Source organism: Hirundo rustica, chromosome 16, assembly GCF_015227805.2.
Source record: "Hirundo rustica isolate bHirRus1 chromosome 16, bHirRus1.pri.v3, whole genome shotgun sequence".
Taxonomy (NCBI): domain Eukaryota; kingdom Metazoa; phylum Chordata; class Aves; order Passeriformes; family Hirundinidae; genus Hirundo; species Hirundo rustica.
Genome location: NC_053465.1, coordinates 3,533,731 through 3,554,032, shown reverse-complemented (window position 1 = coordinate 3,554,032; position 20,302 = coordinate 3,533,731). Strand labels below are relative to the sequence as shown.

General features: G+C 40.9%; 2 protein-coding genes across 4 annotated transcripts in view; both read right to left on the bottom strand.

Annotated features, from left to right (window-relative positions):
- Positions 1–649: 649 nt before the first annotated feature.
- On the bottom strand, positions 650–9,123 carry NELFCD (negative elongation factor complex member C/D). The gene is made up of 15 exons (XM_040080111.2): positions 9,025–9,123; positions 8,454–8,569; positions 8,180–8,289; positions 7,255–7,364; positions 6,839–6,946; positions 6,171–6,323; positions 5,294–5,424; positions 4,745–4,910; positions 3,987–4,121; positions 3,493–3,632; positions 3,201–3,315; positions 2,797–2,892; positions 2,469–2,609; positions 1,985–2,114; positions 650–1,566 (listed from the first exon to the last, which is right to left on the bottom strand). Exons 1-15 carry the CDS (start codon positions 9,088–9,090, stop codon positions 1,532–1,534), a joined length of 1,752 nt encoding a protein of 583 aa, XP_039936045.1. The 5' UTR covers positions 9,091–9,123; the 3' UTR covers positions 650–1,531.
- Positions 9,124–15,904: 6,781 nt separating this feature from the next.
- GNAS (GNAS complex locus) overlaps positions 15,905–20,302 on the bottom strand; it is a 131,093-nt gene continuing 126,695 nt past the window's right edge. For all 3 annotated transcript variants that reach the window (XM_040079655.1, XM_040079656.2, XM_040079657.2), the window contains one exon: positions 15,905–19,825. In XM_040079655.1, the coding sequence (XP_039935589.1) occupies positions 19,679–19,825 (147 nt within the window). In that variant the 3' untranslated portion in view covers positions 15,905–19,678. The remainder of the gene's footprint in view (positions 19,826–20,302) is intronic.

The window sequence follows — 20,302 nt, the reverse complement described above, 5'->3', positions numbered from 1 at the left end:
AAGCTTATTAATACAGGTGTGTGGTTGTCTCCACCAGGATCGTGCTGCTTTCACTGGCCTTTTTCTTGTGAAGGGCCTGATGGACAAGTTTATACAGCAATGATGCTGGTTGGAACAGTTGGGTGTGAACAGGATCACAAAGGGTTTAACAAGTTAAAAATCACCTACAGGGATCAGTGCAGAGGGACTGTTCAGAGGAAGTGATACCAAGCTGAGCACAGGGAAGTAAAAATAAACCTTGTTTGAACTGCTGGCAAAACTGCAGTGGACACAGAGGAAACTGCTCTTGGTTATCACCAAGGGTTTGTGCACGGCTGTGTCCTAAATTGATTCTCCATAGGGTGAACTATTTCTGTTGTTAATTCTACAATTTACGTAAATTACAAAGACAGGTCTCATGCAAGCTTTAAATGGTGAGAGTTAGCTGGAATAATAGTAAACGTATCCGAAGGTGAGCAAGGAAGTTCAAAACAGCCTCTACAGAAGCAACTTCTGCCCTTTTTGGGTGATTTCCTTTTTAAATTTACAAGCAACATGTGCTGGTTTGTACAAGAAAGTTACTGTTTGTTTAAAAGTGAGGGCTGTAAAGAGGAATCCAGCCCAATGAACAGCAAGAGTGAGTTATCTTAATGAAACTGAAAGACATCTCTGGAAAAGAACAAACACCTTTATTTAAAGGTAAGTCATAGTGGTGGGTTTATCTCCCACTGTTTGGCATTAGCCAGGACAGAGTAGAGAGAAGTATAAAAAAAAGCCACAACACGCAGTAATGAAATTTCAACACACATTCATATTTTGGGACAGTAATGACATGGTAATGAAACTTACCAGTAACATCTGATGCATCTATTTAGCAAAAAATAGATTCTGAAAGGTAACACACAGAGAATTCATCTCTTAATACAAAACTAACCTTGATTGTTAGAACTCCTCTTGTGTTACACAAAGCAGGTTTTTTGTTTTCATGTAGGATATTAAGCATTCCAATTAATGCAAAGGGGAGGAACAGACTTTAGGGCTTCTCTGCAGCACAGAGCAAATCCCACAAATTCCTATTTTTTACAGTTTGCATTCAAGATCTATTCAGAGAACTATCTACAAAGTGTTTTTAGTAGGAATTACCCATTCTTCATATTTTGTTTATTACACAAAGAATCAGTGACAAATTCTTCAAGTAACCAAAATCATGTTCTTTCAAATAAATCTGTTTCATGTTTCCATCCTCTTCAGAACATTGTTTTATACTGATTTGTGTAACAACAGAAAATCCTTTGGTATCATTCCATTTTCCAAATGACATTAATAGTTGTCTGATATGAAACGCAAACACTTCTCTGATAAGAATTGCAAGGTCACCATGCAAGTCAAGCCAATGCCCTTCAGCCTTTTCCTCCTTGCTTTAGGTTTGTTGGTTTTGTTGTTTTTTTGGTTTTTTTGCCGCTGCGTTGTCCATTTATAGAACCTCTCTGGTGGAGAACATGGCAAAGCAGTGATCATGAGCTCTGGCTGCATTCTTGATGTTTTCCACTGCTTAGTTCATCATAATAAAGTTAGATTTGCAATGAGCTTAAAAGGAAAGAAAAAAAAAAAAAAAAAGACACCCTTCAGTACATTACTATGATTCTCTCATTTATGCATTTGCATATGGATTTCTGCATTGTGTAAATAACAAGGATTTTAGGGTCTGGACAGATATTTTTGTTTTAGGATGGAGTATAATACGACAGACAACCTTCCTTCCTCTCCTCTCCTTGCTGCAGTGCTAGTTCCCAAAAAGCAGTATTTATCTTCACTTTCCTCACTACTACCCACAGATTGTTGATCACAGGAAAATTGCTAAACACATTAGGCCCCTACAAGGGAAGTTGTCTGAGAAAACAGCTGGCAGGCATTCCTATATTTAGCAATCTTCCTCCTAAACATTATTTTCAAGTTCTAACAAACACAAATGGAAAGAGGTACGCAAGGAATAAATGTGACTTACCTATGAACTCCGTGACAGGATCATGTTCACCTTCTGTTTTTATAGTGCCTGCAATACTTTCATTCTCCAAGATTGGAAGAAAAAGCTGTACAAAGTCTGAGGTATATGGAGGAGCAATCACATCGAGCACCTGAAAAAGCAGATAAAAACATGATTCTTGCACTTAGAGGACGAAGAGGGACAAATTAATTCACATACCAGTTTTGGAAGCATACAAGTAGTTGTATGGAGAACAAGAGGTCTCCAGTAATTAATTATGTATTATGCAAGTCATTAATTATGCATTCTCAGGGTGCTCTGTTGAGTACCTTATTACTTCCAGAAGTCAGGATCAGTAGGACCAAGTGTTCACCACATCCTGGTGAACACTGAGACCCTGCTCAGAATCTGACCTGAACCTGAAGTATTTCTGAATATCCAAAATACATAGAGCTGGTTTTTGAAGTTGATCTCTAGACTTCAGTAAACAGTTTTTGCTGCTGACCTCTGTCACGAAGTATCTGATGAGCGAGATGTCCGTGTCCAGCTTCTCCAGGCATTTGCGGATGTAGCTGACAACAGGCAGGACGTACCCTCGGCTCAGCAGGTGAACCATCCTGTCCAGGAGAGTCTTCTTCAGCTCCAGCTGATGGGAGGGAAAGAGCAAACACATTAGAACTTGCTCTCAGAGTGTGTAATTTTTATTCACTCAGTATCTGCTATGGTATATTTTAACCACTTCTAAATTAAACCTGCCAAGAGAGCAAAAGCTGTCGAATTAGGTAAGAGTGACTGATGTGAAATAACAAAACCCAGAACCCTTTGAGTATCACCTGCTCCATCACATCCAGCTGAGAATGTTCTGTTTCAAAGAGCTTGACAAGCAGTTGCAGAACTTGGGGATGAAGCAGCTGATGGCATGTACTGATCTGCAAACAACACAGCAAAGTGAGATCCTCAGAACTGCGATTTAAAATACAGTGCACCAAACAAGTTTATAGAGATGTTCAGTTCCAGACAGAAATTCATTTAGAAAAGCATTCCATCATTTCTATGAATGCCTGAATTTTCCTGGCATAAACAGTGCTGAGCTGACAAAACCAAACTATTTACTCTAAATAGATTCATCTCTGCATATTTACTGCCTTACTGCAAATGACAGGAACTCAGTGCACTGGGTGTTGCTCAAGAATCAGAACTGTTCTTGCTCTCCAGCAGAGTTTACAGACACTCTTACCTCATCCAGCAGGGCCAGGTGAACTGGGGTGTGATCAGTCTGCAGCTGGAAGTACCGTGGCTCTGACACTGTCCAATCCACCCACTTCAACACTCCCATAGCCACCACTGGGAACCTGCAGAGAGACATCACTTCAGCACAGCAGCGTGAAAAATAGATGGAAGAACCATTTATGAAGAACCACCATTTTCCAGTGGTATAGAAAAGCATGTTCTGCCACCCAAAGAGAACAAGCTGTGTGTGAAAGACAGGATTTCTGTCCTCATGAGAGATTCCCAGCCTCTCTGCTCACCTGATGCACTGATAGAGAGTGCTCAGTTCTGCAACCAGCTCTGATGCCCCTTTGTTCTCATTGCAACACAGATTGTGAACAGTCTCAATGGCTTTTGAGGTCGACTTGAGTTCATCCTTGTTGATGCTGACTCTCTTGTTCTGCAAAATTATTGCAAAGTTGGAATGCAAAAGCTGCAGCAATAAGCCCAGGATTGCATCTTGTGTCTCAAAATTCAGACTCACATGCAAGTTTCAGAAGAATTAAATATGAGTGAGCTGAAGTACAAGGATGTTTGCATTATTTAATTCTCAGTGCACTTAGACTTCTGTTTGATCATCAGGATCTACACTTCTGAACCACCTCAGCTGAAGGCAGAAGCATTTCATATTAAAATAAGTAAACTAAGCTGAATATATTCTGTTAAACTGAGCGACTTCACAACCATACATTTTCCTCAGCACGGGCAGGCTGCTGTAGGTAAAAATAGCACTATTCACAGAAGTGAACATTACCTTTTTCCACATCTCTACAACACTAGCTGCATATGCCAGTATGTGGATGTATTTATGTTTGTGATCCTGGTTGATCTTAGCACCTGGTTTAAACAAGGACTGCATGAAGAGGTCCAGAAAGGCAGGCACTCGAATCTGTGAAGAGAAAGAACATTTTATCAGAGCCTGAGAATCATGAGAGGTGACTAAGAATGGAGTTGTTGCATCTGATATACCTTGCACAGAACAAGATAACACATTTTCCTGTAAGAGTACATTAAACAGTTTTCTGAAGAGACCCAGACTTTTGAAAGAAAAAAGGCATCAGTTACAGACCATATTGCTAAAGTATCAAAATCTTACCTTTTCTTACTAAAACCCACGTTAGAACAATGCAGTGAGAAATGTGAAACGTATCATTTAGGCCTGCTTATAACAAACTGCTGAAGTAGGCTGGGCATTTTTTTTCCTGATTTTTTTGTTGTTTATTTAAAGAATTAATTCCTTGCCATCTTTATTTCGTATGGAAAAGTTCTTTAATTTAGTTATACGTAAAAGCATGGAATGATTAAAAAACCCCAACAAAAGTACCACGAAGCTAATGCAAACCAGAGAGCAAGCAGCAGCTTCTCTCTTAGACATGACTTCCAATTACAGAGGGGCAAGTGACTGCAAATTTAATTTTTGTGTCCATACAACACTTGGCACAAAGCACCCCATTTCCAAGTGCTACTGTAACAGAAATAAGTTTCAGAGGTTACAGACAGGTAAATACTGACCAGTTCTACTGGAGGCGGGTCCATGCTTGTAAACATTTTGAAGAGGACAGTGATATCTGCTGGATTCAGAGCTCCTTTGGACAGCATTGCCCCCAGAGCCTGGCAAGCTCTGGGGTAGGAGGCTGCAGTACCCAGTGCTAAGGTGATCTGACTGGCATCGTGGCCTCTGCAGGAAGAGCAAACACACACAGTGACTTATTTTCTTAATTCAGACATTTCACATGAAGTCTGAGTCAACAGGGCATATTCTATGGGATGTAATGCCTCAGGGTAATTACACAAATAGGCCCTGTTTACTTCCAAGATGTTAACAGAAAAATAAAAATAGGTATTTCTTAATAGCCAGAAACTTCAAGTCTTTGCTTTCAGAGTGTCAGGTCTCTCTGGTACAGGACACTGAACTTTTCTGCTGTTCCTGCTACAAGAACTGCTCTGCTGCAGCTGAGATTTCTCCTTTTGCTGGTGAAAGATGATGAAGAATGAGCAAAAGCCAGCAGAGTTTACAGGCTGTGGTGAGTTCCATCTCCCTGATCCCACGGCTCCACTCACTTCTCGTGGGCGTATCGCTGAACCTCCTGAGCGATCCGTCGGACGGCGGAGCCGCCCTGCTCCTCCTGGGCCAGGATGGACATCATGGACTGAGCAAAGAGGTACGTGTGTTCTCCATGGCACACCATCTTCTGTGAAAGCACAGCACAAACCTCACCGGTCAGCAAGAAAACATCCCGGTGTCTTTCTGTGATTACATTGCCGTGAGAGCAAAAGGGAAAGAAAAAAACAAAACAAACAGCGAAATTGCAAGGGAAAGAAACCCAAAACACGAACAACTAAACAACAAAGCCAAAACTCCAACAGCCAAGAGGAAATACAGAAAAGCACTGACACCACACAAGAAAAATGGCTGAATTGAGAACTTCATTTCAAGTACCAAAACTGAGGGGAAAATCTATTCTACTTATGCTCAGTACTTTCTCTGCAGTATTTATTTAAACACCAAGAGAAGTTCAAAGGCAGCTGAAAATCATTGTGCTGTTTCACAACACTGAAAGCATGCTGGGTTGTTCAGATGGCAACTTTCACACCGATGTGGATGATAAGAGAACTATTTTCATTTGCCAGGGGACTGACAAGACTGATCTTTAGATTTTGCAATACATGTGAAGGACGACATTTCCACCCCCACCTTTTTACAATCCATTTAATAAATATAAGAAGTGTCACATAAGCAATCCAGGGAATTCTTGGTCACAGAATGACAAAAAAGCATAATTTTTAAACTCAGATACACCTTCTCTTCATAAGCTTTTGTAGGACATCAAGACTGGCTACAATCCCACAGTGATCTGTATCTCCTAACTGGAAAGCAGAACACTTCTTTTTCTACATAAAAGGGAAAAAAACCCCAGAAAACAAAAAATGAACTTACAGCAAACTCAGGGAGGTTTTTCTCAAGGTTTTCTTCTCCTCCATCTAAAATTGTTGCCAGAGATGTACGCAGGACTCTGGAAAATACTTCTAGCTGCTGACATGCTGTTGAAACACTGGTTATTTCCCCTTGATACCCAGCATCAGATATAAGCTATAAAAAAGATCACAGAAATCTTGTGTCATTTACATTTATATTTTTGATATCCTAACAAATCTAAAAGAACACATAGAATCTAAGTTTCACCTCTGCATACACTGACTGGAATTCACATTTATATTGTGTGCTACAGAAAAGGAAACCAATAAAGATGTAGCAAAAATAAAGCACAATAATAAAAAATGTAGCAGAGCACACCAAAATGTAACATTCTTTTCCTGTCACAGAAACATACAAAATTGACTGAGACGTTCCACTGCACCAGAAATCCAGAATTTTCAAACAGAGATCAAAAGAATACAAACAAACAAAAAACCCCACACTTCAGCAAAAATTGAAAAAGCAGTACTTCAAACTGGGAAATTACAATACTGCAACCTGCAGCACAAGTCCTCCCACCAGTTAGTTTTAGCAGGAATGCATAAAAGATACAAGCAAGACCACAGCTAATATTTGATTCCAGAACAATGAGCCCTCTATGGATATTCTTATTCATTAGACTTTAGTACCTTCACAGTAAAATTAAGCATTAAACAATCAGGATGGGCTTCTGCCAATTTGTAAAAAAGATCTCTCCACGTGGTATGTGCTATCATTTGCTCAAGCCAGGCTGGAGTCTGAAAAGAACAGAGCAACAGAGAGAAATTTAAGAATACCTTGTTGTCAGGATCATAAAAAGCAAGGCTTTTACCTCTCAGCAGTCCTGTTAGTTGTTCTACAGAGCTTTATTACAAAGGAAGATGCATTCCAAATCTCCAAGTTCTCTAAACCTCTGAGGACTCCAGTGAGACAGAGAAGGTTTTCTGAAACCAGTTGTTCCTCAGCCAAAAAGCTGTGAGGATTCAATTTCCCTTCACCACTCCATCAGAGGAGGGTGTCCAGGAAGGATCCACCCTAGAGACAGCAACAGGGACTCCATGCACACCTCTCCTTCCTCTGTGAAGATGGAATCTGCTTTCCGAGGGTCAAAGTGCTTGATCAGTAAACTCTTCAAGTGGTTCTCTACAGTCTCCTGAACCTGCATTGGCTCAACACCTGCACAGAAGGAACAAAACACTTGGCAGAGGCAATGCACTCCAATGGAACACAGCAGCAGCATCCCACATTTCCCAATGAGAACAGAAACTACTCCAAAATTTATCAACACAGAGCGGATGGGAAGAGAGCCACCAGTTCTACAGCTGAGCCACACTGATACAGATTTACAGATTTTCCAGCTTTTTTTCCTAAATGCTAAACTGTTTCGGATCTCAGGCAGGTCACAACCTTCCTCTTGCTCTCCTCATGAGACACACAAAAAGCAATGTCAGTCTTTGCCAGGACAGTTAGTGGTGTAACAGCAAAATCAGGGGTCTCTTAACCAAAAAAGGGATTACCAGGGCTGGGCACAAACCCACGCTAAAGTTCATCCTTTTAAATATTGGTTATCAGCAGCTTTGATAGTATTCTACAAAATAACACACAAATAGCAAATAGTTCTACATTTTTGAAATCAGAGCAAAATAATTCTGGTAATATAAGTATATAATTAATTCTATTACAAGATATCAAACACTGTTTATACTATCTATATAACAGCACCTCTTGCTCTTTGAGTGAAATTAAAAAGAAACTATAATTTATGCACTTGCTTCAACCATAAAACTCTTTACAACAGTTTGCTGGCATTTCACCAACATATTGCTTCATTATTCTCCAAGTAGAATAAACCTATTATTATAAGGATTTAGCCACATACAGGATGGCAATATAACAATCCACTTCCTGTACGATCAAATTTGCCACAAATTCAGATATTTCTGACAGAATAACGATTATAGACCCAAACCACTCTGTATCTTGTATCATACCTGTCTGAATGAGCCACTCCGCCAGCAAATTGACAGTCTGTGCCACTGCAGTGTAGTTTTCAGAGAGGAGCTGAATAACATTCTCTGGAGATCCTCCCGCTTGGAAATATCTGATGAAAGGATTACGAAAGAACTATCTGAGTCATATTAAAACCAAAAACCAATCAAAGTCTAAATTTAAAGGGAAAACAACAACACCATTTATACATTTGCACATATTTCCACATGAAGTGACGCCTCTAACACACCGTAAAGCACATCAGGTCATGCTCACCTCTTTAACGTGTTAAATATAGACGGTTCCATTATATAGTCAGGGGTCGAAAACTTCTTCAGGCACTCCTGCTGGACTTCGGCATCATCTTCTCCCTCCCCATCCTCATCATCTTGCTGTTCACAAGCACAGTCACGTCAGCCTCCCCTGTCCCGTTTCCCCCCACACTCCCACATTCTGGCTCTTTTTGCCAACAGCTGCGCACACACCTCGGCTCAGCATCGCAAGCGACCTGCACCCCGACAAACAGCGATTATTAACGGAGAAAGCACAAAAACCAGCACCTCCTTCTCCTTTAACGCCGGAGCCCCGGGCCCGGCGCAGCCCCGGCCCCCTGCCCGCACACCCGGCGCTCCTCGCCTCAGCCCGGAGCCCCCGCGGAGCCCGAGGGCGCCGGGGACGCTCCGGGACCCACCCGGGGGTCGCTCCGAGTCCCTCCCGGGGAACACTCCAACATTCTCCCGGAGGATGCTCCGGATTCAGGGGAATGCTCGGAGTCTATGCCCAGGGGTTGCTCCGGGACACGCTCGGGGCTGCGGTCACCCCTCGCCCCGCTCCCCCCGGCGCTCACCACCGCCCCGTCCGCCTCGCTGCCCCACTCGGCCGCGCTGCCCTCGAAGTAATCGGCGTCCTCCATGGCTCCGCAGCCCGGCCCTCCCCGCCGAGCGGCCGGAACGGGCGGGGCGCCGCGGAATGGCGGCGGAGGCGGGGCCGGAGCGCCGGGATGGCGGCGGGCTCTGAGGGGAGGCGGCTGGAGGTACCCACTGCCTCAGGGGGCAAAGCAACCAGTGGAAATGTAGAATCAAACTGTCCTGCAAAGGCTCCCAGCGCGGCAGCAGCCGGACGGGAATTGCAAGGGAAGAGGGGAAAAAGAGATGCCTTGCTCCAAGGGGGGTGTGCTCCATGGGGTTGTTGCTCCAAGGGATAACGTTCTCCAGGGGATGTGTTTCTCTTCTGGCTGCAGCTGGACAACAGCAATTCCCTCCCTCTCTTCCTCACTCACATGGAAGCATGAGGTGGATGATGAGCTACCGCAAGTTGATAGGAATAGAAAAACTGACAAGTAGGAAAACAAAACAGAAAAATAAAATTTAAAAAAAAGTAATGGCTGTAATGAAGTAATGTTCTGTAACCAGGCAGGGCAGTCTGTGACACAGGGTTTGTTCCCCATGCACAAATCTGGATCCCCAGAGCGCTGCTGTGCTCACCCCGGGACCCTTCCTGGGGATGCTGAGCATCGGGTCCAGAGGGTCACCAAGGAATTAAAGAACAGGGGACAAGCCTGCAATGAAAACTGATCACATAATCAGGCCTCAGGCAAGGAGAGAGGCATTAGAGAGACCATGTGAGAAACAGAGTTCCTTTGTCTCTCTTCAGATCCACTCGCGTTCTTCAGTTGTATGAGTTTGACTGTGAGAAAGGGGAGGGTGAGGGTGTGTTCTGGCATTTGGAGGCCAGCCAGGAGTTTTGTTGATTAATTATTTAAAAGGTCCTTTATTCTCATTCAGTTTCTAACTGAAAAAAATAGTAAACAGAAATGACATTGTCTTCTATGCATTGCTTGGCTTTAAGAAAGGCCAAAAAAAAAAAAAAAAAACCAAACCCCTAAAAAAAAAAAAACCCAAAAAAACAACAAAACACCCGTGTTCAGAAATAAGCTACAGGACAAAATCCTTGTTCAAATGTGGTTGCTGTGGCGATGGAAGGATCCGCTGCCCTTCAAGGCTCGATACGGAGAAGGCAGGCCAGCACCACGCGTTGTGCTGTCGTGTGCTGCCCTGCAGTGGCGAAGCCGGCCTTGCTGAAACACCGCTCCCACACTCGGCACAGCCCGCCACAAAGCTCTTTTTCCTCTACCAGCAGAAAGGGGGAAAAAAAAGACTTTTTCGGAATAAACGACACGGTTTGAAGCAGAGCCACAAGGGACGGGTTTTCCACATTTTCCGCTGCAGGCAGGAGGGCGGTGAGGGACATCCCAATGCTCGTGGAGTCACCGGTCACTTTTTATGAGGGACAAACTGGGAGTGAAGTGACAAACTGAGGCTGGGAGCCAATGGAAATATCCTTGAGAAGAAGTTTTTGGCTCATCTCCATTTGGTTAGCAGGCAATTTCATTTCCATCGCATAGATGTGAGAAATAATAGTGAACTTGGAACAGACAGTGTGATTAACCAGTCAGAGCTTCCTAAGAAAGTTCCAGATCTGAATTTAATCCATCCCAAAACAAGAAAAGTACTTTCTGAGAGTAGTCTCATAAGAAACATCTCTACATCTCCTGTGCTTCATCAGATTTTTTTTTTTTCTTGCTATGAAGTTATAAGATGTGCAATTAGGTGTAACACAAATTCTCTGGAGGTGATTTCACAGTAACCATTATAGTACCTTAACAGAAAGTTCAGAAAACTACAAACTGGAGAAAAAGTGAGTCTAAAACTTAACATTTCAGTGAAACTGAATGGGAAAACCACAAGTCTGAGACTTCTTGAGGCTTAGGAGGAGATCCTGGTTCTTTACAGAAAGTTCAACTAAATCCACTTTGCATGGCAGGAGAATCTTCCTTCCCACAACCAAAATTCGCTGTGTATCTCCTGGGCAGGACATTGGGATCTGCAGCCTGGAGACTGTCATTGTGCCAGAGCTCACGGCCTGAAACACTCCTAGCCTCAGGAAAGCATTTCCAGAGGAGGTAAAAGTTTTGTCTGTTGGACAACACAGTTGGACTTGTGGGACTTCAGTGGTAATTATGCTACAAAACTTCCTACTTAATTGAGTAGAAAATGGGAACAGTCCCCAGCACCAACTGCCATTAAGAGTCAATGTTATTAGACATTTACTATACAATTTCAGTGCCTAGATCTTAAAACTAGAAGTTTTCCATCTTTGTATATATCTTTATTTTAATTGCAGAAACAAAAAAAGATTTTTTTTTTTTATATATAAAGAATGAGCAATACTCAAAGCATTTACTTTCAGCTTCCCTTGAGAAGAAAACTAGGGATCTGCAACAGCCAGACATTTGCTGAATAGCCCTTTGCAGAATTGCAATATCCAAGCTTGCCTTACTTCAGGTCAATAAACAAGAGGTAAAATCAGATTAAACCAGTTTCAAGATATCACTTAAAATATGATGAAATATTAAATGTACCAGAAATTTATTTTGCTAACTAAACATTTACAATTTTGAATGGAAACAATGTTGGTTGTCTCTTGGGTTTAACTGCATTCCCCCATATGGATTTGTGTTTTACAAAGTCTCAGTGAAATGTTCATGACTAAAAGCACTTAGATTTACCTGAATGTCCCTGAAAGATTTTATTATGCAGCAAATTAATGCAACAAATTTTCCCCCTAAATGCATATTTGACTACATTTTATATGTAAAACTTTCTTGAGTGACAATTTCTATCTAATGAGATCTTGATGAGGCAGAGAACAAATTATGAGATAAATTTTGAGACAGAGAGAAAATCTGGAGCCCAATAAATATCCAATGGAGGTCAGCCTTGGTGTCTCTGCTGCATGGTTTCAGGAAGCAGTAAAGGCATTCTGGAAAGTGAAAGTGTGTGAAGAAGAGCCAAATGTACAGGACCATTGAAAATTACTTTTTTTTTTTCCTTTTTGTACCTTTTTTGTAAAAGAAAAATAAAATATCAAATGCTTGAGTTTCAATTCCAACTATCCAAATTTGCTTGATTTTTGACCAAATTATCTAATAACTGTACTTCAGGATTTGCTACCTAATGGGCTGAATGTAATACAGCTGATGAAATCCAACTTCACTTGACTCCTTCCTAAAATATAGAAGAAAAATCCCAAACAGAAGAGCCGACTTCCAACAAAACTGTTTGCCATTTATTTATATGTTTTTTTAAAAAATATCCACCCTGGCATTCTCTATCATTCCCTCTGCTCCTTGCCCTCTACAAATTCTGTTAGCATAAATTTGTATTTTTGTAATCGTTAGCCCTTTACAAAGCAGCCAATACATTCAACTAGAGATAAGGTAATAACTTTCCAATGGAGTAGGAAATTACAGCAGCATCGTTAGGCTAATGAGTTTTGGCTGAAGAGTTCTTCCTTCTCAAGCAGAGCCTGGAGACGAAGCATTTCTGTTTTGTACCTCGAATACTGCTAACAGTAATTCCAGACATTGAACACACGACACTTCACCAGGTAACCAAGAATATTCCAAGACAAAACAAGGTGGGTTTGAGGTTGCTGATGTGATGTCATTTTAGTGTCCTTTGGATGTCAACTTAAAAGTTGGAACTGTATTTTATATAACCGAGGATTGCTGAAAACACTCTTAAAACACTGAGCCTCCCAATGCCCCAAGTGCTTCTCAAGATGAGCCTGCGGTGAAAATATTTTCTTGCTTCAAAGCAAGCTCCAGTTGATTTTCACACTGATCATTAAACTCACCCTTCACTAAACTATCTCCCAGCCCTCATGGTTGCACAAAGTACGGGGTTTTTTGCAGTTCCTTAACTGGATATCCCTGGCCTTTTGGGACAGATTCGTTCTCTGACCTTGAAAATTTGTATGAGGATCCCAGGCTGGGTCACTCACCTGGGGAATGAAGAATTTCCCCCCTAAATCTTTTTTTCAGTGTCCAAGCTGATGGATTTTGAACTCTGAGGTTGTCTCATACCTTTCTTTCATAACTGCTCTATTCTCTTATCAACCACACTGTTGCAAGAGTAAGGGGGGTGAGGACAGGAGAAAGCAGCTGAACCCAGAGGCAGCAGGGTTTGGGACATGCTGCAGGACAGAGCAATTGGCTGTTAAATTTCCCAGTTTTAAATCACAAACAGGTTAACAAAAGCTGTTGTTCGTGGCTGCTCTGGTTTCCAGGCTGCCTTACACAGGTGAACCTCTGTAGCCCAGCAGAGCTTTGCCCTGTGAGAAACAGAACTCAGGGTAAGCACCAAAACTGTCACAATCTGTTAGTTCATTTTGGATGTTGTGCCTTCAAAGAGAACAGAGATTAAAACCACTGAGATATTCATCACCCCTCACACCCCTCTCAGGACACGTGGCTCTACCTCAGCACCAGTCTGAAACACTCTCCATTGATACTTTGAGCTCTTCCACAGTATTTGGTTCTATCACCCAACTCCTAATTTGTCTTTTCGTGGGAGCTCTTCTGATCTTGCCAACAGCAAACTGAAAGTGTAGCAAAAAAAGAACAGGAATGTTCCCCCCTGATGTGGCAAATCCCAACCCTGACACAGCTGCTCCTTCCTCTGCCGGCACTCTGGCATTTCAGTTGCAAGAATGATACAGTTCCAAAGTCACATCAAATACCAGAAAACTACAGACAGAAACACTGTACTTCACTATTAATAATTCACATAAAAATCACAGCCTAAATCAATAATTTGCATGACAGAACAACAGAACTGAGAGAATTCCAAACATCACTGTGTCTCTCCTAGGCTTGTCTTTCTCCAAACCTGAATAGTAGTACATTAAAAAAAATAAATTAGCCAACTCATTCAATAAAATGACTGGGTAAATTAAAGTGAAGACGTAAATTCACATTTTAATTTTGACTTTGCTTACATTTGTCTGCTGCTACCCCAGCATTAGAAAGCATGTTACACAAAAATCTCTAATGTCAGCACCTTCTCCCTCAAAAATTTATCCTTCTCTTTATCTGGGACAATGTTTCAAGGTTTTATTTTGTTCTGTCACTCAATAATTTTGAGTCAGACTTCCTAAGTGGGGAAAAAAAAAAAAAAAGTAGGAAAATCTGTTAAGTTTTGTTTTTTGGTGGATTTTTAATTATCTATTACATATTTGGTCAGTTATCCATATTACAGAGGTATCAATGCTGTTGTTACCCTGGGGAATTCCGTTTTCCACAGAACCAGGCTAAGTTTATAGGACACAGAAGTCAGGAAAAAACCTCCACATTATTTTTACGTTTAATGCAGTGAGAGATCTTATTTGCCTCCCCACCTCTTCCCATGTTGCTTTTCCAGGTCAGATTTGTGCTTTATACTGCGCCCATTTTGCTCAGCTCAGTACACTGAAAGTAACCAGGGTAAAAAAGCAGCTTGAGCTTTTAATGAGAATCAGGGATCACAACATTAATTACAAAGCCAGTACTTATGGCTCAAATTTTAGCAGTCTGAGCACTACAGTAAAACTCTGAAGCAGTTTTGCCTACCCTGACACACATCCACTCACAGGACTGAAGCCAGCTGGGTATGACCAGGATTAAAATAGGCTGACTCTTGGAATTTGTCTTGTCAGTCACCAGAGGGATTTTTCGGTGTCAGGCTTTCATCAGCAGAGCTTCAGAAATCCCCTTTGTAGCTTATTTTATTTACAAAGACACTTCAAAGTTTGTCACAGAACAGGAAGATTTTTTTCCCAACAGACGAATTTTTAGAGATACCAAGCTGAGGAAGAAGGGCAGTTTGGTTTTGGACTGCTAACAGATGTTTGCTTATAGATATTTTTACTGTTATACAAACTCAACATATTTTAGAGATGAGGACCTGCTCCTGTGTGAGATTTCCACTCAGATAATAATCTATGGCCCTGATCCTGCTTGTTGAAGTTAGTAGGAATTTTATCATCTACTTCCATGGAAGAGGTCTTAGGAGTGCCAGCATTGTTAGGAACACACACAGCACATTAGGTACAGTTGGGGAAAGAAGAGAACTTACTCTCTTCCACAATGAGTTACATAATTTTATAACTTAGAACAACTTTATCACTCTTAAGACAATTGTATAGCACCAATCACCAAGAGCATTTGTCACTAAGGCACTGGACTGGTACTCAGCTGTCACAGGCTCTGCCTCGAGATCTGGGGTCAATCTCCTGTGTTTATGTCTTTTGTTTTTACTGGCACATAATTTTTGACATTGGAAAATAAATAATACAAAACATCCTCCATCACTCACAGGAACAACACACCACAACGAATTACAAGGTGCCCAAGTTCTGAAGCCATGAACATTAATATTTCTGTGCATAGATTTACTGGCAGAAGGAAATTACCCTGCAGGTATCAATTCCATGCAGCACAGTGGAGCAGCATTAGCTTCCCTTTCTCTGGAGTTAGGACAATACCCTCAGTTAAATCCTGCCCTGATGCCACAAATCAAAACAGTTTTTAGACAAATGAAGAAAAGCCCTCAGGACTCCTGCCTATGACAGCTGATCCAGGATGCCTTCCTAGGCTTTTGCATCAAAGTCTGCTCCTATCAACTTGCAGAGCTCCAGTTTCAGCCTCTGAGAGCAGTTTTTGATGCTTTCAGAGGCAGCTGAATCCTTTTTTAGTCTGTAGTGGATTTATCTCTCCACATTATTAAAAAAGAAAAAACTCTTTAGGAGTTATCCCTACTCGGCTGCACCACACTGATTGTGTGCTCTGATGCACAACTTACTAAAAGTTCTCGGGTTGAAATAAGTTACTGCAAATGCACAGTAGCTGATTTTGAAACCACAACATCTCTACAATTTATTATTATTTTTACAAAATACCCAAAGTGATCAGACCATATTGTAGGTTACTGGCTTGCCGAAGGTTGTTTTAAAATCAAAACCATTTCTGAGTTACAGAAGTGCCAAAAACAATCTTGAACCAGGTTTGTTTGTTTGTTGTTTTTTTATGCTGTTTTCTTTTTAAACCAACCCCCATCCAACAAAACAGTTGTATAACTTAAAACAGAAACAAGAGTTTGTGTTGGAAACTGTTGGAAAACCAACCCACCAAATGACGCTTGGGCAGAAGCCTCGTATGGCAAAGGTTCAGCTTAGGGCAGTTTAGTGCCAAGGTAAGACCCTCCATAGGTTTACAATGGAAATACTGACACAACCTCAACTACAGTGATGCAAATGTGCCCTAAAAACACTGTATTTGCTTTTATTAATAAAAGTGGTAGTGTTTACATTTGCAGGTATCTTACACTTCAGCATCACGATGAATACTGAGTAGAATGACTTAAGTTTTGGCTGTAAGGTCAGAAGTTTCCAAACAGGTGAATGAGACAGAAGTGACAGTCCTCAATCATGAAAACAAGAAGTTCAAATAAATAAATAAAACAAAACTAAGAAATATGGGTAAGCATTAGGTTGGAATGGTTCAATTAACTGCAAATTATGGCCACTAAATTAGAGACAGAAGAAAACACAGTTACTTATTAAATAGCAAGCATTAAAGCTTTATGGTTTTGTATTAAAAAAAAAAAGAAAAGAAAAAAAAAAGAAAAAAAAGGAAAGCTGTTAAAAATAAGACTTGCATTTACCAGGCCACCAAACTGCATGGACTAATAAAGAGACTAACAAAGGCAATACTGAGACATTAAGACACACACACGCCCCGTACTTGTGCAACTCAACCATATTCAAAACAATTGCCTTTTTCCTCACGTAAGAAAAAAAAAAAAATCCCCTAAACATATCTGTTCATATAAAGCTTTAGGTTTCTTAAACTGTTGCTGTCTTATATAGCTCATTATTGTGTGTCCTCCTCATCAGAGGAAGAAGCTTATTTTGTTAATTTTTTTAATGGAGGTGCTTTGTTTCTCTCAGACAAGAGACTACATTCCTCACACTACTACAGCTTTCCTCCATTTATAAATTTGGTGTTCACACCAACTCCTCCTAGGCTTAAAAAGATAAGGGTTGGCACTAAAATAAAGATTTTGGCTCCTGTAACTAAAATTAAGGCTCACAATGAATTTCCTTTCCGCTACGCGTGTCCCATTTTTTAGCGAGTGGAAACGCCAGCCCTTCACCTACAGGCACTGGATACATTCTGAATTGGAGGGGCCTCTTTTCAGTCACCTTTAATACACTTCGACACAGTTCGGGTGGCAACTGTCTAAACCTGTGAACAGGAAAGATCATTCATGAAAGGCGAGTAACAACCGCAGCTAAAATTTTTCGACTATTCAGTGTCTTCTGGGAGTAATTCTGAATTGAGATGGGACAGTAACTCCCTCACATCCCTGCTCTCCAGTGAAAATGGACTGTGTGATTCATTTTAAGACTTTAGCCACAAAAGCAAGCGAGAAGTCACAACTCTGAGCAGTTGCATTCTTAGGATTGAAAAGGCATCCGATACCTGAAGCAAATCTAGCTGCACAGACATCACTGACCACACCCTCACTTGAATTTAAACTGGATCTCTTCCCAAAAAAAGAAAAGCCAACACGGTCTCTTGGGTGGAGGGAAGCTAGTGTGAAAGGCAAAGAGGCAAGTATTTTGGTGTTTTTGTTTCTTCTCCTTCTAAAGTCACTGCAGTTAAGATCCAGATCAGTTTAGGGGTGTAAATGAAGGGGGAACAGGGGTGTTTGAGTAATATAGGCTAACACTGTTCTAGATGTGTTATTACAGCTGTAATTTCTGACTCTGTACAAATTGTACACGTAGGTTTAGACACATGAAAAAGTAACACACTCACAGAGACATAAAACACCTAGGTATAAAATATAAAGCAGTGTAGTAGTTACTAAAATTACATGCTCTCTTATTGCTACAGTGATTTTTGCTCTTTTTTCTTTTTACTGTACCACATGTTGTTCTAAGCATATAATTTGCATAAATTATTCAAGTTTAAGAAAAAATCCACACATCTTCACTTTTAAGCTACTTATATAGTTAATATAAAACAAAAAAAAAAAGGTTCTAAAGTATCTCTTTATTAAAAGAGAAATAAAAATGTCATTTGAAACTGGAATTCAGTGGCCAAATCCAAGGGCAGTGCACACCTTGTCATTCCGGTAGTCGTTGCCCACGCAGCGCAAGCCGAGGTTGGTGGGTATTTGGCCCAGTCTAGAGATGGTCACCAGACCTGCATGATGCCCTACGTGTCTGTTATTGTTCTGGTTTTTTTTGTTGTTGTTGTTGTTTTTTTTGTCTTTAGCAAAAAAAGGACTATGAATGACCAAAGACTAACATTTATAATTTGTAGCAAAATTTGGTTTTATGTAGAAACAAGCCATGTTTTGCATTTGGATAGAGATTTAAATGAATTAAAGCTAAAAATTAAAAAGCACGATGCTGCAACATCTGGTCACTTGTTGAAGACCTCACTTTTAAAGTGGTTAAGTTTGCACAATTTGTACTTTTTTCTTTTTTTTTTTTTCTTTTTTTTTCCTTTTTTTTTTTTACTAAACAGTATTTTTCCTTCTTTTATAAACCAGAAAAACTAAACTACAGATAAATTTTCCCTACCTTGAGCTAATGCTGCAGATAGGGTTGACAAAGCTGTACAGCGCAATCAAACATACTTACATCTTAGCTCATTGTACAGGTACAGCCATAATCAAGGCACAAAGATCTTCTACAAGTTATTTTCAATAAAGTTGTACAAAATAATACATTTTACAGTCTGTACAAGAATAATAATCCAGCAGTAAAATAAAAAATGAGGGAAGGGAAGAAGAAAAAGAAGGGAAAGACTGTGAGGACTACAGTCCAGATAATGATTTTTAGAGCAGACGGGATCATCAGTGGACAAACTGAAAACAGTGTGTGGTTAACTCTTTCTGCAATCACAGGCCATACGCAGTTCAATTCATAAATGTCCATGGTTGTCTTTAGACCACCAAGACTGGTTTTAAAAATACCCTTCTGAAAGGTAGCAGTTGGTTTTTGCACTGTCTAGTTCTGTTGGAGAATTGTCAGTATTTCCGCCCAAAGCCACATTACAGTCAGAGAACCAAACTCAAGGGTCTGTCTTCAAACTCGGTCTGTGACTTGGCACCTTCGTTACTCGGATGCAGTGAGTGATACAAAGTGGAGATCACGGGTTCTAGGATTATGCCCACAGCAGTGCTAAATTACCTAAAGTTTTCTCTCCCCCAATTTATGTTTCAACGTTTTAATTTTTTCATCCCCAATTCTTTCAGGTGCTCCACATTCAGGGCTTTTAATTATTAGGTTTTATTTTTGTTTGTTTGCTTGTTTTGGTTTGGTTTTTTTTTTTTTTCCTCTCTTTTTTGTTAATAACAGTGTTAGGGAATCCTCATGGAAATGGCCTTTTAAGTGTTAGGGGCCATCTCAAACTGTCCGAGGGGTACAGAAGCAAGCTTAGAAGTGCTGCTATTGTCCAGCAAGGAGAAAAAGTTGAGGGGTGCAAATCAATGGGAGATTTAAACAGTTCTCTTCCACCCTATGTGGGCAAGGGTGGTTTCTTTCTTTTTTTTTTTTTTTAATAAGGAATAAGGAGTCCAAAACACAGAAAAAAGTGCTCTCCATCACAACAACTCGTATTGGCGAAGGTGCATGCGCTGAATAATGTCCCGACAGTCATTGAAAACCCTCCGGATGTTCTCTGTGTCCACAGCACACGTGAAGTGAGGGTAGCAGTAGTGCCTTCCGTCTCCACTTGCTGTGCTGATTCTCTGTGCAAAGCAAGAGAGAGACACTGGGTTAAAATAAAACCCGCTGGGGAGCCCCGACCCGTCCCCAAAGCCCGGCTGAGTGAAGGCGAGATGTGCACGTGGGAGCTGTGTCTTCAAAAAGTGCAGCTGAGTGCCAAAATGCCCACCACGTTTTCGCTCTCTCGCCTGAAACACGCAATTCAAAATGATCAGAATTACATGGTGAGGTGCTCACTGCAAGCTGGGGAATTTGAGAGAGGAATGAGAACTCAGGAAAATGCCATTATTTATGCGCAGCTTTGGTGGATTTAGCAACACAATTCCTAGACCATTTGGCCATGAAAAAAAGTAGGATTTTGGCTCCCTGTACAAAGATTTTATCCCTGCTTTACACTTACAGAAAGCCTCCCTCAACTTTTTGTTTTGCTCCATTTTAAAATGAGTCTACAATTTGATTGGCGGGCTCACCATTACAAGTAATTGTAACAATATTAAAAA